We start from the raw sequence: 26,075 nt of genomic DNA, 5'->3' as shown, positions 1-26,075 counted from the left end.
TTGATAGAGATTACGAAGGTGCCTCTGAGGTGCATGTTCTCGAACCCCTGAGAAGGCAGAGAAAGAACCGAGACAAAAGGGAAACACCAGGAAAAGGTCTTGACGCAACAAAGCAATATCTGCTCTGACCACAACTGAGCCTCATTCAGACTCAGGATATGTTTCACCTTTCCCTCAGTTGTTTCTACACCAGCAACATTTGTCAGTCGTTTGTCTTTCGCAATTGCTTGTTTACCAACTGTATACACTCACTCAGAAACATCAATTTGTTATCAGATCACAATGTCGCCAGTCGACCCGATGTCACCTATTTCGCCAATGGATATCTCTCCGATCACTCCTACTGCCATGGTCAGGAATGAGCATTATGACCTGCCCGGAACGCCAGTCATTTCTCCTTCTGTACACTTGCCTAAGATTGTAACCTCGTTTCAGAACTCATCAACTACTGAAACCTTGAGAAGGATGTCGGTGCAGTTTCAACTCCTTACGCCATCGCCGCTGTCACTACGAGAGACTCCTCTTACTGCTGTTGAGCGACGATGTTCGGCACCATGGCATAAGCGCAGCGGTGCCGTCAGCACGAATTATGCAGCTTCACAGAGAGATACACCCGCTTCTCCTATGTCGTCTCTGTACTCTGCAGATCCGAGGACGCCGCGAGGCGATGACTTACCACCAATCAGTCCATCAGTGCGCAGACAACCTCCATCGTTGCGAAGGCAGAATGCCAATGAAGGACTGGAGAGCATGCATAGTCCGATAATAGAGCAAATCGTGCGCCTGCCACTCCGGCTCAATTCGCGTCGTCCTTCTGTGGCCGCACTACAGACGTCTTCAGAAACACAAGCTCACCCTGTTGAGCAGTTGACTACAGAGTTTCAGTCAACGACATATCGACGTATTTTGCCAAAGCCTAGTGCTGTACTTACCTCTAATGCCTCTCCTACTACTGCGCGCGTCAAGCCACGATCTCCCATCCGCAAACGTCGAGCTCACCGCAGACACCTTTCCACATCTCTACCTACAAAGGTCGTCGTTCGCAGACCACAAACACCTCAGCAGAAACACCTTCAAGCCTCAGTCGCGCATCTAGGCAGTCAGCTCGTCCCACTGATCTCAGTCAAGACAGGTCAAGCTCATCCCGAGTTCCCACAGAGTCTACTGCAATACCACTTGCTCACACACGATCAACTTGACGACCTGGCAAGATGGTACCATCAGACCGTCGACGCTGGTGAGGAAAGATGGATGTACCCATGTCCCATTGCTTTTGGCAAAGTCTGGTGTGGCTCATCTCGCACAACTACAGTTGCAGCGGATAATGAGACGAGGAGACACGTTGTAGATCTGGACACGAAAAGGCGCAGGTGGGGACGATTCATTGGCCTAAGAGGGTGCGAGAGTCCTGTTGAGGAGCAGGCTGAGAGTATCACGGAGAGGATGGAAAGAGAGTGGCGAGCGGCGCTAAAGAGGGCAGAGGAGGAATATCGGATTCGAGAAAAGCTATGGGGTAGGAGATTTTGAGACCGACATTTCAGTTCTGCGCTTTAGCGTTATAGAGATACTGTCATGTGGGTAACGCATCTATCTGAATGTCACTTCGCTAGTTAGTCACCATTGATGACTGAATGCAATAATAGCTTTCGACACAGATGCGTCATATTCATGATCTGGGAGGCAGGCTATAGCTAACGAAGCACAGACCCTCCAATAAGCCGCTCCCGAACAACCACAGACAATGGCATTATGGTCTGTGCACATCCTTGACATCGTTCGCAATCGCCGCTCCCAGCACATATCAACCTTCTTTGTCCGCCCTCCACTACCAACATAACTATGCACAACGCAGCCGTCATCATGCGTCGCTCTGCGCTACGCAGTCCTTTCGAAACGAGTTTCAGTCAAGAGCGACATCAACCATGCACCGCACACCCGCCGTAAAGCGAAGCGGCCCCGGCCGCCCGCGCAGAACACAACCCACTATCGTCCAGAACCAGAATGAGAATGCACAGTTCAGTGGGTACCGACAACAAACATATCAGCCTCCGCCAAAATCACCCCGATACCAGGCGTACCAGGCCGCCCCGAAATCTCCTCGGATCATCAATGGCAGGATTCAGAAGGCGACGGCCACGTCTCCTCAGTCGCCGAGAGGGACTCGGGGAAGCACGACGCGGTCGGGAAGGCGGTATTCGCCTGCTACCCTACCGGGACAGGATGATAACGTTGAGGATCGGGATGCTGCGCGAGGGTATGTGACAGGAAATGAATGCGGATCTGATTCCGATCGTCGTGATGCGCGGCAGTTCGATGACGGTTATCAACCAGAGCTAGAACCTCGACGTCAAGTTCAGGCGAAGGTGGAGGCTCAGCGGCAAGCACAGGCTCAAGCTCAGCACAGGGCAGAGCAACAAGCACAGGCTCAACACAGGGCAGAGCGACAAGCGGAGCTTCAGTGGGAGGCAGATATGCAACGACAAGCTCAAGCTCAATTCGAAGCTGAAGCTGAAGTTCAAGCTCAGCAACAGGCTTACGCACAACAAGCAGCATACTACCAACAGCAACACGACATTTTCAACCCCACAGACCCAGACACCACCTTCTCACTGCACTCCCGCCCCTCTTTCACATCCACCCGCCGCTCCTCCCACTCAACCCTCCTCTCAAAAGCCCGCAACATCTTCCTCGCGGATCCACGCTCGAAACCCATCCTCCACCGCACCACCCCAAAACTCACATCTACCTCCCCCACCCGAGAGTTCCTCTACTACGCCCACCTCAACGACCCCATCAGCAGCATCCGCAGTCCCTACCGCCATTTGTTTCTTGAACGGCAGGCACGAATCGATGATCGACGGTCTTCAGCGAAGGGCTGGGGTGGGTTTGGGGAGGAAATGGATTTGCCTACTGCGCAGTATGGTGCTATGAGGAGTTTGGGGGGTGATAGGAATAGAGTTGAGAGGTATGGACGGGGATTGAGGTTGTGGGAGAGGAGGGATACGCTTGATGGGCTTGGGGAGGGGGAACGGAGGGAGTTGATTGAGTGGTGGGCTGAGGTTTTTGGGGATGATGGGGGGAGGAGGGCGTCCACGAGAGATGTGACGAGGGAGAGGGAGGTGAAGAAGGAGAGGGGTTGGGCGGACAAGGTGTGGAGTTTTGTTAAGCAGAGGAAGTGGAATGGAAATAATCTTAGGCGGAAGAAGGTGCGCAAGGCAAGTGGGGGGTTCAATAGGGTTGATGCGTTGCGAATTGGGTTGCATGGGAGTAAGGAGAGTGCGGATAGTTGGGAGAGTGATATGGCGGCTGCGTATCGGAGGGTTGAGGATGGGTCGGCTGGGAGGTGGTAGTTGAGTAGTGTAGATGGTATATGGTTGCCTCAACAGCACGGTAGATAATGTGATACGCAGGCTTGTTATGAGACTGATCTGGCTTTTTACGCACAACTCTCCGAAATGTGACTGCTTTCTAGTGCCTGTATAGCTATGAAATATGCTGATCTTGAATGGTCGGACCATTTGGACTGCTGCTGCTGAGCATCGTCGGTCATACATCAACACTCTTTTGACGCCTCGAACCAGATCAGTCAAAGACAGTTTTGTTGCTGCTTGGGTATCACGGCGCCCTCTTGACCTCACAACAATGAACCTGTCTTCATTGCGACTGATGATCGGCGCTGGCAGATCCGATCACACTAAAGCCATCTCTGGTGCTAGTTGACGCCGAGGAGGACCGCGTCAGAGAGAAAGCCTGAGTATCCCGCTTCCAGCCAAGCTTATCGTAGATGTTTTCAAACTGTTGTTTGTAATCCCGCGTGCTGACCTCGTAAATATCCAACCCAGCCGAACAAGCCTGTTGTAATGAGTCGTTCCACTCCGGCTTGTATGAACGATCATCATGACTGGTGTGCCCCTGAAATGCCTGAACGACGCTACCGGGCACGAACTCATACTTCTTGGGTCGATCTTCATCGCGGAGATAACCCCAGCTATCAGCGCCACCCGTGAATATCTTTGGAAATACACCTTCCACCATGGACTTTCCTTCGCCCAGGCACATCCATATTGTTAGCACGACTGCCATGTCTGACTCTGATACGGCCCCAAAATCGAGACGATATTCGGACGGGCAATGTTCGCACTGCTGCAACGGCTGATGAGCCCAAGTCTTCTCCTCGTTTGCCATGGTGAAGCGCGCGAACCCCCACGACGGGAGGTCACCGCACACCTTCAAATGCTTCAAAGCACGCTCGATAGTATCGATATCGTTGTCGTTCTGGCCGTGAAATTTAGACCACTTGACATGTGCGCAGACTTGCATCCCATCCTGTAGGTGCTCCCAGGGAAGGGATATGTCGTCCTTATCTATGAGAATCCACTCTTGCTTCCGGATGTACACATTTCCGTCATCACGGACTGCGGCTCTGAAGTCGAAGGCTGTGCGGTATCCGACGCTCTGACCTCTTTTCTGGACTGTCATTCGATCGATGTATTGGTGCAGCTGGTCTATGGCGTCCGCCCGGAACAATTGTCCAAGCACCCGAACATGGCCAAAACCAAACTGGTTGTGTAGGATGTCGGGATCTGCTATACATCTGCGCTGACATCTCTTTCGTCTCTTTTCCGGGTTCAGTGTTCGTCTTGTTCGGGTGCTGTTCAGTTCATCCTCAATTCCACCTGAGACCGGGTAGGGAACTGAATGCAAAATGAGGCAGGCCTCACACAGCGTCAGTGGATTTCGAGTGAGATCTGCGACTTCAGTGACAATGTACATGTCCTGTGCCAGACGTTCCAATAATCTTTCTTTCGCGTCGTCGTCCCGAAAGAGGTTGCCGACAATGCGCGAGGTCCTCCCAAGTCGTCTGTAGAGGTCCTTATTGCACAGGGAGAGACAGACCATATCTTGGGTTGCTGCGTAGGGGACCATTTCCAGGAAGATTTCCGTTGGTAGATCTGTCAGGACTGGCGAACCCCTTGGGGTCAATTTCTGCTTTTTATGACCACGGACAAGGGCTGTCAGCCTTTGAGCCTCTGCCTTGGTAGCAGAACTAGTAGTCTCGTCGGTTGACTGCTCTGACGCCGCGCCGCGACGCCTCGAGAGGCGTATTGCTAGAGGGTTCATGGCTACCATATTGACCTATGATTTGGTTAGACTTTGGTAGCAGGCGTGCTTTTGAATGCCAAATAGAACGAACGTGGGAAGATAAGACACCACTTTATACCTTCGTGGTTCGAGGTCATATTTGGTACACCTTCCGGTGCTGCCTGGTCAGTTAGCGCATTAAAGTGTTGCGAATCCTGGCCACTTGTCCGCAATGTACCTTTCAATGCAGAGTACCAGACTTTGCAGCAACGAAAACATTGGCAAGAACACCTATGCCTTGTATCATAAGAAGTCATGGCTTGATCAGCTCAGGCAGTTGCACACAACAGCAAGGGTAGCTGCTACTGAGCCGAGAGCAGAGTGCTGTGGTTCCTGCCTGCCTCCGGAAGCGTTCCTATTGAGTTCAATCACGTTTTCGACCTTTTCGACCGATTTCTGTTGAATCTGATTGGGATTTCTCTTCCAACGCGCGCGGGGAAAAGATGTTTGATTGTATTTCTCTTTACCGACATGATGAGTTGACTCGGACTTGAAGCATAGTAATTCGAGTTTCATTCTGCATCGAGTTACGCCAGCTGTTGGCCTGAGCCAGACTGAGGTACACTGATCCAAATCTCGTCAATCACGCTGTCAAATCTCTGCTGGGCCGAAAGACGCCTGCAGTCTCTCATCAAGTCCATGTATCTGTATCGTTGTCCAGGAAGTTGATGTGAGACAGTGATTGAACCCACCAACATCCCGGCAGTTATCGACGCATTGATATTGTAAAGCTCTTTCCCATCCTATATAGCACCAACCTACCTGTCGATAACGCCAAGGCACAGAGACTCTGGGCTCGCCATTGATTTGTGTCATTGTTTGGTATTGAACAGAGACTGGCACGGTAAGAGCTTTTGAATGATGAATTAAAAACGCTGCCGACCAGGCAAGGTCGGAGCTGCAAAGGCCAAGCCCGGTAGTTATGTCTCATTTTTACCGTCAAGCTCTTGCCGAATCCCTTCAACCACCACGTCTTTGCTTCTCACCATTATGCTTTGGATAACAAGACGGACATGATTAATTCGCAGTTCATGGAGTCGTCGATGTGGACCACAGGCAGATCAAGCGCCACGAGGGAGCGGGACTGTGTTGGTGGAGCTCGAAACGCCTCTTCCTTCCCGGTTGCTGTGCCAACATGGAGGAAGAAAACATTGGCCTCGAAAGGTCAGTGACTAGTGCGATTAATGACATGTGCCTTGCGAACTACTCATCGCATCTAACGAGTCCTCAGTGTTCTACATGTCCTAGACAACATCTGCGACTGCCTCAACATCAACCTGAAGCAGAACCGCAGATTACATCGATGATATTACCATAAACACTACATCGTCCGTGCTTCAGCACGTTTCCACCGAGATGGATCTACCGACCATACCTCCCAGAGACCCGCCAGCCTATGGCCGTGCGCCAGATTACTCTCAAACACGACAAGAGGAGGAAGTCATGAACCCGCGCTTCAACACTTCTTCTATGAGACTGCTGCCCAGCAGTGAAGACGGCGTTAGAACGTATGTGAGCTCTTCTACTACTGCCCCAAGGATTAATGGACAACGATCGCACAAGCGCAAACTTCTACTGGCCGAGCCACCGGCACCTCGAGTGCACTGGCCAGCTGAGAGTGCCGTCCGAGGCGAGCGCATCATTACTCCCGTGTCTTCCCTTCTCGCCGAAGCTCAAAGTGAAGTTGATCGCAAGCGCACTACTTACACTGTGACTGGCGACTCTCCGTCCTTGAAAGCCCGTGTTACTCTTAAATACAGATCTGGTGCTGACAGAGGTGATCCTCCTAGACAACCACAAGCTGTTCCATTACGGCCAATGCCCGAGCGATATCACCGTCCTCATGTGCCATCAGTAGACATGTCTGCGAACAGACCGCCGTCAAGCCTAGGAAGAGCGCCTTCAATACCGCCATACTCGATACCTCCTCGAAGCCTCACGTCCTCTCCAGTGCGACCGAGCACTCCCTCCAGAGGCTCTGTCGACTGGACCAGACCACCACCAAATGCGCCACTATATGAGCCAGCTGATATCAATGGCAGTCCTAGACCAGGCACACCTTCTTCACTGTACGGAGGAAGTCCTCGGCGGCCACTGCCACCCGCGCCTCTCTTTTCAAAAGAGACGACCATCCCAATATCTGATTCAGGCACTGGCGATGATGTCTTCGTCAACGGAAAGCCTCTTATGCCAGACAATGACCCACGAGCGAGCCTCAAGTCCTCAAATTCGTACACTTCTGAGTCAACCTTCACTGAAGAGGATGACATTACGGATGAGAAATATGATGCACAACTTGGTCCTGCACCAGGTGGTCCACAAGGCCGAAGAGGTCTGCGAGACCAGCAGTTGACAACGAAGGAGGTCAGATTGATCAACGGTGAATTGATCCTCGAGTGCAAAATTCCGACCATTCTACACAGTTTCCTACCGCGCAGAGATGAACGAGAATTTACACATATGCGCTATACTGCAGTCACCTGCGATCCTGACGATTTCGTGGTCAACGGCTACAAGCTGAGGCAGAATATTGGTGTCACGACAAGAGAAACTGAGCTTCTGATCTGTGTGACCATGTACAATGAGAACGAGATCGACTTCACAAGAACCATGCACGGCATAATGCGAAACATTTCCCACTTCTGCTCAAGAACGAAGTCGAGAACGTGGGGAAAGGATGGCTGGCAGAAGATCGTGGTGTGCATAATCGCAGATGGAAGACAAAAAATACATCCTCGGACACTCAACGCGCTGGCTGCATTGGGTGTCTACCAGGATGGCATTGCAAAGAATGTGGTAAACAATAAGGAGGTCACAGCTCACGTTTACGAGTATACAACACAAGTCTCGCTTGATGAGAGCCTGAAATTCAAAGGTGCCGAGAAGGGCATTGTGCCTTGCCAGATGATCTTCTGCCTCAAGGAGAAAAACAAGAAGAAGCTCAATTCACACCGTTGGTTCTTCAATGCCATTGGAAGATCCCTCGAGCCAAACGTGTGCATTTTGCTCGATGTCGGAACAAAACCAGATTCAAAGGCACTGTACTATCTCTGGAAAGCCTTCGACCAAGATTCAAATGTTGCAGGCGCTGCAGGCGAGATCAAAGCCGACAAAGGCAAGGGCTGGCTCGGTCTACTCAACCCTCTTGTGGCCTCTCAAAACTTCGAATACAAGATGTCTAACATTCTCGACAAACCCATCGAATCCGTCTTCGGTTACATCACAGTGCTTCCCGGTGCACTTTCAGCATACAGATACTACGCTCTTCAGAACGACCCAACCGGCCACGGCCCTCTCAGTCAATACTTCAAAGGTGAAACCCTACATGGAGCAGACGCAGACGTCTTCACAGCAAACATGTACCTCGCCGAAGACAGAATATTATGCTGGGAGCTCGTCGCAAAGCGCGGAGAACAATGGGTCCTTAAATTCGTCAAATCAGCATACGGCGAGACCGACGTCCCCGACTCAGTCCCCGAATTCATCTCCCAACGTCGACGATGGCTCAACGGCGCCTTCTTCGCAGCAGTCTACTCCCTCATCCACTTCAAACAAATCTGGCACACAGACCACACCCTCCTCCGCAAGATCCTCCTCCACGTCGAATTTATCTACCAATTCGTCCAGCTCTTCTTCACCTTCTTCTCCCTCGCCAACTTCTACCTAACATTCTATTTCGTCGCCGGCGCCCTCTCAGACAAAAAGATCGACCCCTTCGGCCACGGCATCGGCAACATCATCTTCGTCATCCTCCGCTACATCTGCATCCTCCTCATATCCCTCCAATTCATCCTCTCCCTCGGGAACAGACCCCAAGGCGCAAAACGCCTCTACATGGGCAGCATGATCACCTACAGCGTCATAATGATCTACACGACCTTCGCCGCAATCTACATCGTCATCATCCAGCTGCGATCCGGCGCCATCGAAGATGTCGACAAGAAATCTCCCTACCAACTCGGCGACAACATGTTCACCAACCTCATCGTCTCCACCATATCCACAATAGGCCTCTACTTCCTCATGTCCTTCCTCTACCTCGACCCGTGGCACATGTTCACCTCTTCAGCGCAGTACTTCGCGCTCCTCCCATCCTACATCTGCACCCTCCAAGTCTACGCCTTCTGCAACACCCACGACGTAACATGGGGCACAAAAGGCGATAACGTCCTCCACACCGACCTCGGCGCCGCAAAAACTCGTGGTGACGGCTCAGTCGTCGAGGTGGAGATGCCATCCGAACAACTCGATATCGACTCCGGCTACGATGTCGCGCTGCGCAATCTAAGAGACAGACTCGAGGTTCCGAAGCCGGGTATCTCAGAGAATCAACAGCAGGAGGATTACTATAAGAGTGTGAGGACATACATGGTCGGCGTGTGGCTGATCTGTAATGTCGTGTTTGCGATGGGGATCAGCGAGGCGTACCCGACGGGGAAGGTCGCGGATAACTTCTATCTTAAGTTTATTCTTTGGTCTGTGGCTGCGCTGGCATTGTTTCGGGCGATTGGGAGTGCGACGTTTGGGGTGTTGAATATTATTGAGGCGCTTGTGGAGGGGAGGATTCAGGCGAAGTTTGAGAGGTGGTTTGGGGGTGGCGGTGGCGGTGACAGCTCGAGTGGCGGGTCGAGTGGAATTGGGAGTGCGGAGGATCGCCAGACGAAGAGTATGGGGCAGGGGAGTAGTGGGACGGCGACGAAGAGTAGTTGGACGTATGGGAGTGGGGTTAGTGGGAGTTCGTTGGGGAGTTTGGGGAGTAGTATTAGCAGTTCGGTGGCTTCGGCGAGGGAGAAGTTGCCTAGGTGGGCTGGGGGAACGGGGTAGGTGCCAGGAAACTTGATCAAACTGGTTGATGGGGCGTTTGTATAATGCAATGGATCGACGGAAATGCGGACGGGAACTGAATGATACTCTCGATGGGTTATGGTTGTTATGTTTGGACAATGGATTTTTGTATGATCATGTCTTGTTATGGGAGGCATACGAAATTTACCTTCGAAAAGCTGGGTGGAGTTATTGTTGTATTCTTGATGTCTGAAAACAAGGGTTCGGGAATGTACAGACGAAATGAAGAATTATCTCGGACCTAATATTGTCAGTATATTTGTCTTGTTTCATCGTACGTGGCTGAGGTGCATATGATATCGACATGCTATTAGTCGAAGAGAGTGCCACGTTTGCAGCACGGGCCATTGACTCATCATGCACCACCACCACCGCCAACAGCAACAGCGCCCAAAGCTCGAACTCTCTTCCAAGATTTCCCATCCGGGTACGCCGAAAGCGCTGTTGGAGCCGTCATACTCTCCAGAACTTCCCTCTTCGCCTGTCTACTCTCGGCTACATCATGCCATATCCTAAGCACCCATAGTGCAACAAGGGAATCCCTCATATGTCGCTGCATGGGTAATGTGATGACTAGTTTGCGCGCTTTTGCACTTCCGTCCTCGAAAGCTACTTGTGTCCCGTTGGTGTCTGTCCACATGTAGCGGCCACCCTTCCACTTCGGCTTGACTGTGAAGAGAGACTGTGGGGCTTGGTCGAATAACGGTTTATCCGTAGCGCTCTTCTGCGCGCTCAGCAAAGCCTTGAAGGATGTCTTTGAGCCGGGAAACGACGACTTTGTTGGTTCGAAGTGGATGTTGCCTAGCATCTCGGACGACATGGATGTGATGTAGTACGCTGGGTTGTCCAGGTCTGGTCGGTATCGCGCGGTCGTTGGGTGGACGAGATAACATAGGTGGTGGTTGCGCTGCTCGGGAGATGGTGTGCTTGTGTTTGTGCTTTCGACTTCGAGCTTGTCGTCGGATGTATCGTGTTCTACGCGTTCGAATATCACAGATGAGGATGAGCCGTTTCGTGGGATGGAGAAGATGGTCACGTTCTGGTTCATTTGGTAGAGTGGTGTTGAGGGGACGGTTTCGGCATGTATGGATTTGCCTGCTAGCACGAGGGTAACTGGCTGTAGGACGTCGTCTTGGGGAGGTCGCAGATCGTTGATTTTCTGATTCGGTTCCATGGTTCTGGCGGGTGGCCTGTGTGGATGGTTTACTTAGCAGTTCTTGTTCCATGTGTTCTGAGGGTCAGCTGCAACAGGGGCTTGTTATGTTAGCAGCATCGATCTGAATGCCCTTGAAGCCCAGTGTGCAACTATGTTAGTCAGCTAGCAATGTCAAGATGATATCTGCTCGTCGGTTACAGTAGAACTCAAGACTCATGCGAGGCTATGGCGGAATGCTAGGGGGCTGCCTCAATCAGCGCAGTACATGGTTGCTCACAGAGCCTAAGAGCAGTCATGTTGACTCACTCCTGTTGCAGTGTGGCTATGGGCTGATCTTGTGAGCTGTGGGATGGTACCTGTTTCCGACGATGAGGCTGCGAGCAAATGGGAGAAGATTACTCCAGGTTAAGCTTTATAGCCGATTCTCCGCCACGCCGTCCAAAGTTCCAAGCCAAGAAAGCACGGCGGGCGTATGCGGTAGAGGCGATCATAGCTATTCTCCGCCATAACAAAAATAGGATTGTCGAAGAGGATAAGGGCCTGTTCAAGACCTACGGTACCGGATGGATCTTACGTTAACGCTACCTCTTCATGAGTGGGCTCACAGTGCAGGAAAGCGATCTCCTTAGCGCCGTTTTCACTTCAATGTACCCTGAGATCAATTTCTGTTCTGCCGGTCCAGAGTGGATGACGCGGTCTAAAAGTACGCTATTCTACGCCGCGCTCGCACCGTTTTATGCAGAATCTCAGTTATTACAACAAATCTCTACTAAAGCTTTCTTGCTCCTACAGCCCACCGTAGAGCTACCATAAGCAGCTAGCCTACCGGCCAAGCCCAACGTTCCGGCACGTTAACTGGTGTCTTGAACAGGCCCTAAGGTGGATAACGACGATTGCAACCTCGCCGGGTATGTGGCAGACAGAAGACAAATCCATATTGTGAATAGGCCATCATCGAATGTTCTCCATGGATGCTATCGCTGCAAGTGTCAGTGAAGTGATCTGCATGATTGCGATTCATCAGGGCTGAAGCATGAACAAACTGATCTGAAATCTCGGGTCGTGCCTTCCTTACCCCAGCCTTCCATCCTTCGTCGGTCGTGCCTTCTTCGGACTGTTGTGCTTTCCTTACGTTTCCGCCTACAAGGCTGCCTTTGCTTGCCACCGAAAGTTCGTAGGTACCGCCAAAGAACCGTGTCTATTCCAATTCGGTCCGAACGACGAGCGACGTGATTCTGTTCGGTCAATTCGCTGGCGTTCGAGCCTACTGTGTTAGCTCTGCGTAAGCTGAAACTTGAAGCACAGACTTTCAGCCGGACTATTGTGAAGGATGTACTTTTTGCATCTCTGTTTGTACCCAATCTAAGGGTATACAAGTATCTGTACACTGTGACCATTCGACAGTCTTTTCGACCCATAGACACTAGCTTCCATCCCGTCTCCCTACACGCCTTTTCGAGTGCCTGTCTTGCCTTTCAGATTTGTTCTAGTCTCTAGCTATCCCATTCGGCATAGCGATCGATGCCCCGGTGCGAGCTAACGGAGAGCGACAGTCATATCTGTGACAGACGCGCAAGAGCACCGCACTTGTGCTTGTTGCTGTGCATTGTGTATTTCTTCTCTTGCAGCGTATCATCCTGGCTTGAATGCTTTCTTCCAACTCCGTTATGTCGCGCTCGCAATTTTGGATCTTTATCCTCGGCTCTTCGAATGCTGAGCACAACACGTGCCTCCAGCTAAGCTGCTCCTCTCCAAACATCACCATGCCCCTACCACCCCTGCCTAATCATCTTCCTCACCCTCTCACACTCCCCCAGAAAGCCCTCCTTAAACAATACCCTCCACCTCTCCCTTTTCTTGATCTTACGCGCCTGCCCCCGTCTAACATGATACTTCTGATTCCTCTCATCCTTCCTCACGCTATTTCCCCTCCCATTAATCTTCGCCTCAAGACTCACAAACGCTCTTGTCAAATCAAAGCTCCTCTCATCATTAACCTCCACCGTCCGTCCCAGAGTAGGTTTAAGTCGTAGCGCCAACTCCGGCACCTTAATATCCGCAGTTAGAGCATTAACATCGCCCGCTGCACCGAACCGATCAACCATACTCCTCATATCAAGCGGACCGAAATCGCGGCCTGCGACGGGTGGACGGTTCGGGGTGGGCCGGTCGAACATGCTGCGGCCGTAGGTCTCGTAGTTGTTTGGGGTGGTTGTGCGCGTCTTGTAGCCTTCGTTCTCGTTTCGGACTCGTGTTCGCTCGCGGTCTAGGAGGCTGCCGAGGGCGTCCATCGTGTTTCTGCGGACTTCGGGGGAGACAGGTGTGGGTGCTTTGTAGTTTGGGTTTGAGGTTATGGAGGAGAGGTTGAGGGAGTTGCGGCGTGGTTGGGGTTGGCCTGTTGATTGTGCTTGGGAGGTGACTGATGGGTCTGATTGGGAGGGGACATCTGCTGGGTTGGGACCGTCATATTTGGTTGTGAGGGTTGTGCTGAACGCTCGGGTAGTGGACGGGAGGTGGTGTCCGTGTTGAGATCGTGATGGGAGTCTTCTGCTTGAGGCAGCTCTTGATGTGCGAAGACAGCCATGGTGGTTGATCTGAAGCTGCTCGAGACACCGAGCGAGGGCTCGGGAGCTCTCCATAGTGATGGATGTCGACCAGGCTCAATTGTGTTGTCAATACCTGATGATCGATTCAGATAGTTGTAGTAGTGCAACTGCGATTTCGAGTCCGGGAAATCGCAAGCTGGATTTTGACCAATCAAAGCATGGCGTTAGCGGAGTGGTACGACCCCCTACTGATGCCTCAGGCTTTCACTACAAGGACTGACCCTCTTCAGACTTGGTGGTGAAGTTTAGAATTCATGAACCTTGATGCGAGTTGCGACATTCCACAGTCTTCGACGTTTGATCATTGAAGGGAACAGTGACTGTCGTTCTCGACTTCACTACCGCAGCACAATGACTACTGTACAAGCACCTGGAATAACCATCTCGGACCTGAAATTCATCAAACCAGCAGAACTAGCCAATTCCTTACGCCAACAGCAGACAGCATCGGAAGTTGCTGTGATAGATGTGCGTGACAATGATCATGTCGGTGGTCACATCAAGGGAAGTCAGTGGGTACCGGCGCATGAGCTTGATGCACGAATGCCAGAGTTGTTGAGGACGAACAAGGATAAGCAAAGAGTCGTCTTCCATTGCATGTTGAGTCAGCAGCGTGGCCCGAAAGCTGCATTGGCATACGCAAGGGCGAAAGCTTACGATGTAGAGAAGCAGAAGAAGGAAGCTGGAGACCAAGCGAAGGAGGAAGCTGAGTTGGATGAAGGTGAGGAGAAACAGAAAACTGGTGGGCAGGAGATATGTGTGCTCGAGGGTGGCTTCGAAAACTGGCAGTCTTTCTATGGTGAGGACAAGACTTTGACGGAAGGATATGTGAGCGATCTTTGGGCAGACTGAATTTAGATTGAGGGCGTGGTGGAATTTGCATGTTTTGAGTGTCCCGAGGCTGTTACTCTGGTGGACCTTGCTATTGTGGTTTGCACACTCATAGCCTCTTGCTCGCACGACAAGCTCTGAAGGTTGTGATTGCGACGATGACGGGAACAAGCAATGGCGTATGCTCGTCAAACCTGGCAGTTACGATTGTGGCAAAATGGCATGGGTAGGGACAGCCAGAAGGCATGGTGCTAAGCACAAATCCAACCACGGGCCAAGATGTGCGACGTACCGAACATGCGCATGGAACATGGTATTGCATTCAGACCTACCCAGAAGTTCGTGACTGATCATGACCGCTATGACTGCTCACCATCCCATATCGGTACATAAGAAGCTGCCAGCCTCGTCGCTAAGCTGGTAGAACATATCGAAACAATGAAACTCAATTCTTGGTATAGCCTCCCAAACAAACAGTAGTATTGTTACAGGACACGATGTCGCGGTCCGTAAGCGCCATGAGTGCTTCTTGCCGGTGCGTGAATTTGTGTGGTGCGCCTGTGGCAAGACTGAAAATGAATGCGGCAATTGCCTGTAGAAATCGAGGGCTGTTCGTAGATTCGTAAGCTGGAGCGTGAGGAGGATCCGAGCCCCAGTTGAGTTGGCGCGCAAAGAAGTACCAGCGGAAACCCGAGCTGTGAAATAAGTGACGGTTTTTGGGTGATGCCCGTGTGAAAGGCCGCATGCTAGAAGGTCATGTTGATCAGACCCATTGATTTACGACCTTATACTCCTGGTCACGCTGAGCAAGAAACTCTGACTCTCTGGTCTGTGCTTCGTCACTTCTGCCTTGGCTGCGTAGAATATCGAAGAGAGATTGTGCCGCCCCCCAGGTTCGCTGGTTGAGGGTGCCCAAGGTAGACAATCGGAACCTGAACACTTCCTCATAGTTCCAGATAGCAGCTTCAACATGATCTTGGCTCCACTGCAGCGCGGCGAGCCGAGCGTAAAGGTGGTAGTAATAGGCGTACAGCGACTTGGCACAGCCCTGCAGTCGACAAAGCGCCATTCTAAAGCTGTTTTCAGCCAAGCCAAAGTCGCCTAGCTTTTCGTACGTCTGAGCAAACAGATAGTGATAGTTCACCGTGACCAGATGCTGCAGACCCATCACCTTCTCCACTTTAGAGATATTTTCGATCAGAATGGAGAAGCTGCCTCGGGCGCCCTCAGCCGTCCCGGTCTTCAATAGATACCATGCGTGATAACTTTTGAGGACAAGCGAAGTGGGCGTATCGCCGGGGTCGTACCAAGCGAGATCCTTAATGCTCTGCGAGAATGCACGGTCGTGATCGAAGCTCGCTTTAAGCAGCTGCAGCCTCTCAGCACGATCGGAAGTGAGCTGGTAATGTCGCTGGTTCTCGCCTTGGTTGTCGTGCATCTGCAGAACCATCTGTACTATTACAGGTCGAATGACCTCAGCAGTCCAACTGTCGGTTTCCTCAATGCAGTCCCAACAGTCATCATAAAATTCTGAAAGCTGGTCAGATTTGTCGTGTGCACCGAGCACAGTCGACAGGAAGAGGATCGTCGGTAGTAACTTGTTGTTGTTGCGTTCAAGCATGCGCTTCAACGATCCTCGACTCTCCTGGCGGTCAGGGTGCTCAATCGGATCAAGTGTCTCGAAACCTGCCATACATTGTTGAGTGTAGTAGGACGCAAATCCTACAGCCCAAGCCTTGCTATCGTCAGGGTCTGTTTCTCGGTAATGCCTCTCGAGCTCCATTCGATGCTGCCGCTCCTGGTCCATCAACCGGCGAGCAAGATCATCCTCGTTCAGAAAGCAATCTTCAAGTTGCCTTGTCAAATCAGTGAAGAGACCGTCGTCTGCTGGGGACGCCTCCGAAGAACTGATGCGAACAGCTTCCGACACAGGGTCACGTCTCAACCCTTCTAACAGATCTTGTACAGATGCTTGCGGCATTAGTGTAGTCAGCAGCGACGCGCCGAATGCGCCTTCGAAGGGTAAGCGGTCATACTGACGAGGTCGTGCTGAGAAGTCTGGCTCATGATGGAGTAGACGAAGCTGCGGTACCTGTTGCGCATAGTTTCTGTCGTTCAGTTCTTGCAAGCCACTATTGCTGTAGGGCGTGTCTGTCAGCGAGCTTGCTGAAATCGTGCTATCTTCGTCGATGTCTTCTGTACCGAGGTTCTGTGGGATGGCAATAGCTTCAAGAATTGGTCGAGAGTTTTTGAGGCTGGATCCTACACGAGCATGCTCGTCGTGGAGCACGTGGACGGCCGCGGAAATGTCCCATGGTGTTTGAGGCTGTTGTTGGCGGGTTTTCCTTCTTTTCTTCTGCTTCCGCTGAACCTCTTTCCTTATGTCAGCAGGCCTCTTCGTCTTCCACTTTCGTCCTCCTCTCCTTGGGATGAAAAAGACCATATCACCACGTTGCTCGAGGATCATGAACATGGCCATGTACCTTTCCTCTTCAATTTTCGTTGTCCAGCCCCATCTAGCGAACCGGACTTTCATCTGCCGCCCAGTGGGCAAAGGAACCAAGTTGTAGTCATTCTCCAATATGCGAAGTGTTTCGTTCAGACTCAAGTCTTGGTCTAGGTACAACCGTTCTATCACAGGCTTGTATGCCTCCCATTGCTGCTCAGTCAAAGAGTGGCCACGGCCAGGCATAGTTGGGTCGTGTTGTGGCAGATTTGACAGAAAACCATGCAACCTTGAAAGAGACATGTGCGACATAAAGGCAATCGATCGTTTGAGTAGGAAAGCATTAGAGAGAAGAGAGAAGCCAGCAGATGAGGTAGGACGATCCAGGCACTTTTCGGAAACGACATGATTGTACAACATCGAACCGCTCACCTGTACGAACCGTGACAGTGACGAGTCGTATACGAATCTGTGTAGCAGCACAGGCATGAGGGCCAGCAACCCTTGCAGAAGCCGGCAGGAACGTGCAGTAGATGATTTGACCGCAGTAGCCTCACGTAGCTAGTATCGAGAACGAGTTTCCGGAAGCACAAAGGACAATCTTACCGACGGCCATCGCACGGCGGATTTGCGACATTGAGGCTGAGGGTTCGGATGCGTATAGCAGCTCGAGATGGATTTCCGAAAGATAACGTTGTTCTTTGTGCATAGGGATCGATGTCCATGCTGCATACACGGGCGTGAACCAGGCTTATCACACGCCCGAACTTTGGGGATGGAGTGCCCTTGTCCGAAAGTGGTTAGTTCGGAAACAAGCTCTTCTATCACTGCTCGCGGATGAATAACAAACGAGCTTTACAGCTTGAAGCTGGGTTTTGGGTTCGTGCCCCCGCAGCAACTTCATGCAGCCTTCAAGGTGATCGCACACCCAAGTAAGTGCCCAATCACCTCAATGCAGTGTTGCGATGCGTTGGCCGTGTAACACTGTCAAAGTGCCCCATTGAACAGAATCGCGGAGATCACAATCTCCAGCAGGATCTCCGAAAGCCTTCAGCACGAAGATTGTTCATGTGGAAAGGAACAAATTCGGTCACCAAAAGTTACATAGTGTAGCTCGGCGCTTATAATTTTTAGCGAGAGGGAAGGCCCGGTTCGAGTGGCTCTGTGGGAACAAAGGTCGGCTAGTAGAATGCGAACCATGGATATGTTCCTACGTCGTCGCAGCAAGTTGCAGATCCGAACGTTTGACATGGCTCTAGCTAAAATGTAGTCGCTTCGTACGACACATACTCGGCTCAGGTAAGGCATCATTGAGGAGAATACAATTCCTGCCGAGGTGCATCATCGCTACAAGTCTCTCGTATGACGCGTGGTGTCGTCTTCCACAATTCGCTGGAGCTAGAATTCTCGTTGCGACTGGGAACGACTGGCAAAGGAAGATGTGTAGAGCTGCTGTACGTGTCAGCTAGAGAACAGTTTCTCGCCAGGACGGATGATCATTGTATGCGAAGTTTGCTGTAGAGCGACGATGCATCACGATGCCGTCGTGTCAGCTGGAATGTTGATGAATGTATCAAGCAGTGGTCAACGATACGCTAGTTCTTGTAGTGACCGACTGTCGTGCAATGAAGCTTGAGACATGGGTCACTCGCACCATTACATGGCGTTGCGGCTTGCCGTAAGTTGAAAGTTTTTCTGTGGCATTCTGTTGCTTGTTGCAATCTTATGCCCCTTGAGTGTCCTAGGCTGTTCTGGTCTTGAGTCTCTGCTTGATACGAATCAAAGGATGAGCGTAGGCGCGCCTAACGGTATCTTGCCAGTCGAATCGCGTGTTCTCGGTCTTGAGATGAAGGTGTTCATTACAGAAGCAGGGTTGTCGCTTTGGCTAGATATGCATCCCATCCAGCTCTAGGACGTAGCTCGCAGCCCCCAACATTAAGTTCGCCTGCGCTCCGATGTTGCTTGATGTAAGTATAATTTCCAAAGGTACCAATCAACGAGGCATTTCAAAGGAGCTTGTCTGTGCTTGAAATAGTACTTTTTGTGAAGCAACGATCACTGCAGCCGAACATTCTTCTCACCATGCAGAAGCGTTCGTGATCGTGTTCGTATCTATTGTTCTTCCCACGATACATTCTGTGTCTCTCCTGCCGTTTATACTCCTGGTGCGAATTCAATCGACCCCAGGGATGGATGGTACTCGAGGCCCTTTCGGTGGGGGAGGCGGCTTGTCATTGCCATCTTTTGGCTTTGGTGGTGGTGGTCGTTCTGTAGGAGGCTTGATCTTTGGTGGCTGTCCGCATCGGCTGTATCGTGCCCCAGCGTCAGTGGTACTCGCTTGACCTTCAAAGTAGTGGTCAGTTTCTCAATTCATCAGAACTCAAATGAGACCACGACAGTCGGTGCAGTGTCACAAGGGCAATCCATCTGCAGAAGTGAACAGCATACCAAAAGATGCCCAAGCACCCGTGCCTTTTATCCAATCAGCCAACGTTACACAAGACTCAGCGATGGTGTCACGGAGTCAGCCGGATGAGGATGGTAACACAAAACTTACCTGCGCTAAGGGGATTGTATCCGCTGATGTTCATTTGAGGCTGACGATCTCGGTTCTTATTAGCAGACATGGTGAAACGAGCTGCAATATTTTGTATGAGAGAAAGAAATTTCAATTTCAACTGGGACACGGCCGGTCTCTTCAGGTTTTAAGGATGCACACCGTCATACTGAATTGAGCGAAGCATAGCGATCACGGCTCCACCTCAGGATCGCTGGGCTAGCGGATGGTCATGGTCCTATGGTCCCGCGGAACCACTTCGATACAGTAGAAGCAAGCCAGCCAGCCGCCACCATGCTTCTCAGAGAGGATCCGACAAGCGGTGTGTGCTGAAGGCGAGGAAAGCAGCCGGCTGTGCTGGTCTGTAGACGTTCACGGTATCGCGCAATTGACTGTGCGTCGCGTGGACGCACTCCGTTACACTTCCGAGTCCGTCAACCACTTGCAACTCGAAAGGCCACTTCTCACAGCACATCCTTATGTGTGGTCTTTTCACTCCTAGGAAGCACATGAAGTCCGCCAACAGGAAGCTGAGTCCTCACCATAGAAAGCACAGCCTGTTAAAGAGCAGCGAAGCAGCTGCACCATGCGCCTACCGTTTTTGTGTAGCATGAAAAACTTCATTCACCCAATGAGCTTACGCCCCTGAGATTGAGCCAACGTCAAAGGGCTCGAACCGAACTTTGTCCTACCACCTCGGCCGCCGCCACGTCCTTATTGGAGCAAACCTTCTCAACAGCGAATCGCTGTGCACGTGATGCTGATGAGGTCGTCGACATCGATTCAAGCAGGCGTCGATGATGTGAGCTGTTTCGAAGTGTCGTAGCTCTGAGCTGGGTGGCTTGCCACAGTACTGCATCAGTAGAAAATCAGATTGTTGCGCGAAGCCCCGACCAGACTAGCCCATCAGTGGAACGCGACGTAATGGCTTGTTGTCCAGAGCACCAGGGTAGTTGTCGAAGAAGCTCACTCTGTCGCAATGCTTTCGTTGACTCAGAGAGTGAAGTGTGCCACTACAATGACACACAAGGATGGCGGCGCAGACCACATCTCCCTGGACCTGCATCACCTTGAGGACATATAGGAGACGTTGTTGCATTTGCCCAAAGATGCTGACACGTTTTGGAAATGTTGCCATATGAGGAACTCGAGGTAACCTGGTTGACGGGTGAGGAAGTCACGATGATGCGTGACAAAATTTGCATGGCCGTTGCTGTTCAAGAATCGAATAGTAGGTATTGAGCAAGAGAACGAAAGAGCATCTGGCAGTAAAACATCAGGAAGTTACTTGCGACATAGGAATTGGCAGGACGTGGTGATGCTTTCACGTGAGATTAAGCTGTGTGGATGTCGCTCAAGAGCAAGCTACGGGCCGGCACGATGGCGGAACCGACTTCCCAGAGCCCCCATGGCTTGGTAGCAATGCAGCAGGAGATTGCCTGCGTCCCGGTCAGTGCTTGATGTTTTCTCTATCCTTTGACTGCAGATAAATTGTCGAGCACACCTTGCTTTCTTTTGGGCGCTTGTCATACTTTCGTTCTCATGCAGGATCGACCGGCTCACATGTTACTGAACATTGGATTGCCGCCCCCTCTAACACACCGTACGATCTGGACACTATTTCACCAAAGCCATTTCTTACCTTACTGCTAGGCAGACCCCATCGTACACTATGGACACAATGACACATGTCACTGGCAAGAGACGATGCCGGCAATACAATCGGACTGTCGAAGAGTCGAATGTTGGAGCGGTGGGTGGCACGATCAACACTCTAGCACGTCTAGCTAGTGGTGTGATACGTTCGATGCCGCATGTTGTTAGCCTGCGCCATTGGTCTAACTGCATGGTTTGTGGCCAGCGGTTCGTGTGAGCACGAGCCCCATGGCTTGGCTTGCGTTAGGTTCGCAGACACATCAAATCACCTGTTCAGTCTTGTGAAGTCATATCCAGAGATTCGGTACAATCGTGCGTTGACTAGCGCCCTCAGCTAATGCTCACAGTGACCTGTCACATCTATGCTAGTCAGGCGTACGGGCATGATCGAGATCCTACCAGCCGCGGTAGCACGTCAAGCTCAAGACATTACACCTTGATACTTTGGGTCGAACAAAAAGAGCGCAGCTTCTCAGCCTGCAGTCGGTCTAGAACCGAGCTGTTGTGGACCGGGAGCTCAAGTAGCCCCTCCATCAAGCGCGCGCATCTAGGACAAGGTGCCTGTCGCGAAAAGCAATACACTGCACCACAAAAACACACCCAGCGTTGGACGAGAAGCCAAGGACCTCGCACTGTCTACCCTTGCTAGGATGCCAGCGCACCATACTAGGGCAACCGTTCCACAGGATGAGACGTTTGTGGTAAATTATCCCCGAAACAAGAGCATTCTGCTAATACTTGCGACTGAACTGTTCAGCATCCAGCAAATCGCGGGTACTAAATGCAGTGTACTTGTTGCCAGCCACAAGCGCTCGTTCTAGGCCTCATTGGCAAGAAGTGATCTACATCACGCCGTTCTGCATATAGCTTTCTTCTGCTCATTTGGCCTCCTCACTATTGGCTATCCCTCTAGCATTGCAAGACTTCTCAAGTTAAGTGTCCAGAATACTTCTACATGCAATGGCAAGCTGTCGTTGGCGTGTCGATGGAGCCCTCGAGGTGATCGGTCATGGTGCCACATTGATTGCAGCTCGACCAACAACCTGTTTCCACCGCTTTACCAGGGTTGTTGTCTCACACGTACCAGCACTAGCACGCCACAAACTACTCATCGCAAGAGGAGTCTGGACCACGCAGTCGCAGCTCTGAGATGATGAACCCACTAGCCAGAATTGCAAACTTCCCCAACGTGGTCGTCCACCATGGCCCGTGAGACAAACTCCTCGCATGCATATTCGACAGCCCTTGGCGCATCTGCACAACACCAAAATTGGTAAAGGAAAAAGAAGAAGGGTGAAAACGGGCAGGCCAGGGGCGTGTTAGGGCTCTACCTCAAGCTGACCGAGCCGCAAATGTAGCAACAGTTGATCGAGTAAGCAGATGTGATGGAACAGCCATCCATAATAACGAATTACACGATTAACACCTCGTTCCAGAGCCCTCTCGAAGATAGTGGGTGGCTGGTCAGCCAATTTTTTCTCGTTACGGGTAGCATTGTCGTATCTAATCCACGAGGCACACGTATCAATCACATACTGATACACATTTCAAACCCAGGATAGACCTTCACCCCATTCTGCCTGCACCTGTCAACGTGCCCTTTGACATGCTCATCCTCTGACCTCGCTTGGTCAGACATCGTGGCAGGATTTTACTCCAACATCGCCGGTATCCTGCAAACCGACATTTCAAGCAGACTCTAATCAGCAAGTTGAGATGCCTGCCATCGTCGTACCTACCCGCTGTGCTCCCGTTTTCGTCTACATGAATCGCACCTTCCTGACCTTCACCTCACGGTCTCTCTAACCCGCCTCGCACCTGCTCACGCCGACCTAACTCACCCAAACCCAAATAAAACCAAGCCAAAATGGATCTAAGATCATGCGCAGACATCCATAATCACTGAACAGTTCAGCACTGACAGGACTACAACTCAAGCCACCTTGAACCTCATAGGACACGAACGGCGGCTACTCACCAACCCTGGCATGATCGTCCGATTAATCCATATCCAATCAACCACTGGCTACTTAGCACACCTAAACAAGGAATTCAAACAATTGAAAACTCTCACACGAGTGTCCTCGTTACATTGTGCTACAGCCACTACTTCACACAATACATATCCACACCATATCACACCTCCCGACACCACCTCAACAAGATCTCCCCCGCCCCACCGACCTTCTCACCAGGCTCAACCACAAACCGCCCTCTAACCCCCCACTCCACATCCTCCAAACCCACCTCACACCTCCACATCCGCGTCTCCTCTTCTTGCCCACCCTCATCATCCCGCCCCCCACTGACCGGCACAATAACCCCCCACTCACCCAGTTCCTCCCACGCGCCCCGACATAACTCCCTACTCCACTGCCTCAAACTCCCAGAGGCCGCGATACTCCCATGCGCTGATTGTCTGAGTCTCGTGCTCGCGATGAGCTCCGTGTAATGCGCGTGGACGAGGTTGAAGTTTGAGGTTGTGAGATGGTGGATTGTTTCGAGGCGGGACATGGCGATTAGGAGGGTTAGATGGAGGGTTGGGAGGTGGAGGAGGGTTGTGAGGATTGTTGGGGCGTTGGTGGGTTGTGGTATATGTGTTTGGTTTGTGGATGGGATTTGAAGGGCTGCGATTGTGGGGTAAAGGGCGATGAAGAGGTCGGGGAGGGATTTGGTGGTGTAGAAGTGGGTTTTTATGAGGGTTTGGATTTGGGGGGTGGGGAGGAGGGTGGTCTGGAATAGGTATGTTAGAATTTCTGTGGTTGAGGAGTTGATTGACTGACCTTCATTTCTGCGTTCCATTTGAGAGCCCACTTCTCTTCTTCCTTTGACATTCTTGCGGTGGCTTCTTCGGAGGTGTCAATGAGTAAAGCATCCTCGACGCATTGGTTCCATTCTGCTGTGGTCTTCACACTGGGGACGAGGAGCCATCTGTGGCTGAACCTGGACTTGACCCTCTTCTCCAGACATTCAATGACGTCCATACGCGTGCTGCATCCGATGACCGCGATCGGTGCTTTTCTCGATTGTGCGATGTCGAACAAGTTGTACAATAGCGTCTGCCTCGGATGTGTAGTGAAGAGGTCGAATTCATCGAGGATGAACACGATTGACTTTGAGATTTTGTGGCCGCCACTAGCAACCGTGCTCGAATCCTGGGCAAGGGTTTCGATGTCTCCCGTGGATACAGGATCTACTGCCATCTCATCCGGATGCGACAAGAGTGATAACAGGGATGCCATGGTATCGGCGTAGCTTGCTCCAATATCTTCGGTCTCCGAGTCGTCGAGCTCCCGTGAATGGCCTAACTGGCGCCATATTTCTCGCAGCGCTAATCTGTCGTCCGTTTGTAGGAAGCCATTGAGGTGCACGGTGTGGAAGTCATTCGGGTAAGCCTTGTCTAGGTCCCTAAGTGCGAGGTCCAGAAGCAGGGATTTGCCGGCGCCTCTGGGCCCGAGTAGAAGGAGAGAGTTGGACTCAGAGGCGGTAATAGTAGATCGTAGGAGTGAATGTAACTGGGAGTATTGCTTCTCTAAGTGGGTGGGCGTCTTTGAGGGTAAAGAGGTAGATGTCAGCCTTGCGAGCACTCTCGACTTGAATTCTTGTAATTGGAGGTTGTCGGCTGGCAGGTTCACCGTCATTGCTGGGACATTATCTGTAGACGGATCGTGAAGCGGAATGTCCACGGTTGGCTCGTCGATGAGCATGTCATCGAAAACATCGTCGTCGACGTCGGGCTGCAGCTGCGTATCCCGGCTCGTGTCCGTGGACTCTTCCTCGATCTCTTCGATTGGTTGCGACTTCTTCGGATAGGGTGTAGCTTTCCTAGTAGTGGTTTTGGCTTTGGGTCTGGCAGGAGTATCGATATCCCTGAAGCCAAGCTGTTCTTCGATTTCTTTCTCGTCATGATTGAACATGACTGACTTTCGTACTCCTGTCCTTTGCTTTTTCGACGGTGTCAAGATACCCTTCAGTGCCGGTGATGCTGGAGCACTTCCAACCAGATCCGGCTGCACAGCGGATATCTTCGTTCGCTTCGTCGGAGTAGGCTTAGGAGAGTCCGCGAGTGTGTCTGCGAGCCGCCGTGGCGGTCTCCTTTGCCGGCCGCTCGACCTTGGTTGTGGTATCGGTTCCTCTTCCTTCTCTGATCCATCTTCACCAACTTGCTCGTCCGTGCCATTCTCTCCGTTCACATTTACCCCAGTATTCGCACGCTCAGAATCGCTCCCAGCTTTGCGACTGCTCGCTGTCTTTGGTTTTTGAGCAGACCTTGAAGGGGTCTCTGGTGTGTCAGAGGTCTCGGTATCTCCCAGGCTTTCTAAATCCTGCGGTATGGGCTTCCTCCTCGAATTGGGTGCAGCCTGAGCTCTGGTTTTAGCAGCAGACGTTCTCGACGAGGTGCGGCTCTTCTTTGCAGAACTGTGCACATTGGCGTCCTCAATCTGGTCCTTGGGAGATGTGGCGTTTTCACTTGGTACATCCGTCTTGTCTGGGTCAGACACAGACTGCACGTTAGATGCTCCTTTCTCAGTCGCATCATCGGCCAGGATTGTCCTTTGGGCGCCATATCGTGTTGTTCTCCTTCGTTTCGATGCACGTGGGGATGGATCGAAATCAGAGGACATAACAGCAAAGGGGTGGACAACACTGATCTGTCACATCAGGCTACTGTGACCTCGCAAGTGCTCCAGAATACTTGCTACAGTCCGATTGTAGTTGAATAATCCCAACAATGCTGTTGCCGACGTTTCGGCCGACATCTGACGCGAACATTGCGCGAATTTCAGACGCGTGAAGTGGTTAGACGTGTGATTTACTCCTACGAGGATAAAAAGA

The 26,075-nt window shown here is 51.6% G+C and overlaps 10 protein-coding genes across 10 annotated transcripts; 4 read left to right on the top strand and 6 right to left on the bottom strand.

The window, feature by feature from the left end:
• Positions 1–282: 282 nt before the first annotated feature.
• On the top strand, positions 283–1,527 carry PMZ80_008224 (uncharacterized protein; the record flags this gene model as incomplete). The annotated part of the gene is made up of 1 exon (XM_064876625.1): positions 283–1,527. One exon carries the CDS (start codon positions 283–285, stop codon positions 1,525–1,527), a length of 1,245 nt encoding a protein of 414 aa, XP_064727932.1.
• A 395-nt stretch (positions 1,528–1,922) lies between these two features.
• On the top strand, positions 1,923–3,350 carry PMZ80_008223 (uncharacterized protein; the record flags this gene model as incomplete). Its single annotated transcript, XM_064876624.1, has 1 exon — positions 1,923–3,350. One exon carries the CDS (start codon positions 1,923–1,925, stop codon positions 3,348–3,350), a length of 1,428 nt encoding a protein of 475 aa, XP_064727931.1.
• Positions 3,351–3,654: 304 nt separating this feature from the next.
• PMZ80_008222 (uncharacterized protein) lies at positions 3,655–5,130 on the bottom strand (the record flags this gene model as incomplete). Its single annotated transcript, XM_064876623.1, has 1 exon — positions 3,655–5,130. The coding sequence occupies one exon, from the start codon at positions 5,128–5,130 to the stop codon at positions 3,655–3,657; it is 1,476 nt and encodes a 491-aa protein (XP_064727930.1).
• Positions 5,131–6,498: 1,368 nt separating this feature from the next.
• CHS2_1 (Chitin synthase, class 2) lies at positions 6,499–9,966 on the top strand (the record flags this gene model as incomplete). Its single annotated transcript, XM_064876622.1, has 1 exon — positions 6,499–9,966. The coding sequence occupies one exon, from the start codon at positions 6,499–6,501 to the stop codon at positions 9,964–9,966; it is 3,468 nt and encodes a 1,155-aa protein (XP_064727929.1).
• Positions 9,967–10,342: 376 nt separating this feature from the next.
• Positions 10,343–11,161, bottom strand: PMZ80_008220 (uncharacterized protein; the record flags this gene model as incomplete). Its single annotated transcript, XM_064876621.1, has 1 exon — positions 10,343–11,161. One exon carries the CDS (start codon positions 11,159–11,161, stop codon positions 10,343–10,345), a length of 819 nt encoding a protein of 272 aa, XP_064727928.1.
• A 1,751-nt stretch (positions 11,162–12,912) lies between these two features.
• Positions 12,913–13,782, bottom strand: PMZ80_008219 (uncharacterized protein; the record flags this gene model as incomplete). Its single annotated transcript, XM_064876620.1, has 1 exon — positions 12,913–13,782. The coding sequence occupies one exon, from the start codon at positions 13,780–13,782 to the stop codon at positions 12,913–12,915; it is 870 nt and encodes a 289-aa protein (XP_064727927.1).
• Positions 13,783–14,100: 318 nt separating this feature from the next.
• On the top strand, positions 14,101–14,601 carry ibp1 (Cdc25 phosphatase Ibp1; the record flags this gene model as incomplete). The annotated part of the gene is made up of 1 exon (XM_064876619.1): positions 14,101–14,601. One exon carries the CDS (start codon positions 14,101–14,103, stop codon positions 14,599–14,601), a length of 501 nt encoding a protein of 166 aa, XP_064727926.1.
• A 742-nt stretch (positions 14,602–15,343) lies between these two features.
• On the bottom strand, positions 15,344–17,272 carry PMZ80_008217 (uncharacterized protein; the record flags this gene model as incomplete). The annotated part of the gene is made up of 1 exon (XM_064876618.1): positions 15,344–17,272. The coding sequence occupies one exon, from the start codon at positions 17,270–17,272 to the stop codon at positions 15,344–15,346; it is 1,929 nt and encodes a 642-aa protein (XP_064727925.1).
• Positions 17,273–19,199: 1,927 nt separating this feature from the next.
• On the bottom strand, positions 19,200–19,653 carry PMZ80_008216 (uncharacterized protein; the record flags this gene model as incomplete). The annotated part of the gene is made up of 2 exons (XM_064876617.1): positions 19,200–19,369; positions 19,584–19,653. 2 exons carry the CDS (start codon positions 19,651–19,653, stop codon positions 19,200–19,202), a joined length of 240 nt encoding a protein of 79 aa, XP_064727924.1.
• A 3,722-nt stretch (positions 19,654–23,375) lies between these two features.
• Positions 23,376–25,864, bottom strand: ORC4 (origin recognition complex subunit 4; the record flags this gene model as incomplete). The annotated part of the gene is made up of 2 exons (XM_064876616.1): positions 23,376–23,972; positions 24,023–25,864. The coding sequence occupies 2 exons, from the start codon at positions 25,862–25,864 to the stop codon at positions 23,376–23,378; spliced, it is 2,439 nt and encodes an 812-aa protein (XP_064727923.1).
• Positions 25,865–26,075: the final 211 nt, after the last annotated feature.

This window comes from Knufia obscura (assembly GCF_036327395.1).
Source record: "Knufia obscura strain CCFEE 5817 isolate CBS 148926 chromosome Unknown scaffold_10, whole genome shotgun sequence".
In the NCBI taxonomy this organism is placed as follows: Eukaryota; Fungi; Ascomycota; class Eurotiomycetes; order Chaetothyriales; family Trichomeriaceae; genus Knufia; species Knufia obscura.
Note: the sequence above shows the minus strand (reverse complement) of the source record. Positions and strands in the feature narration are given on the sequence as shown.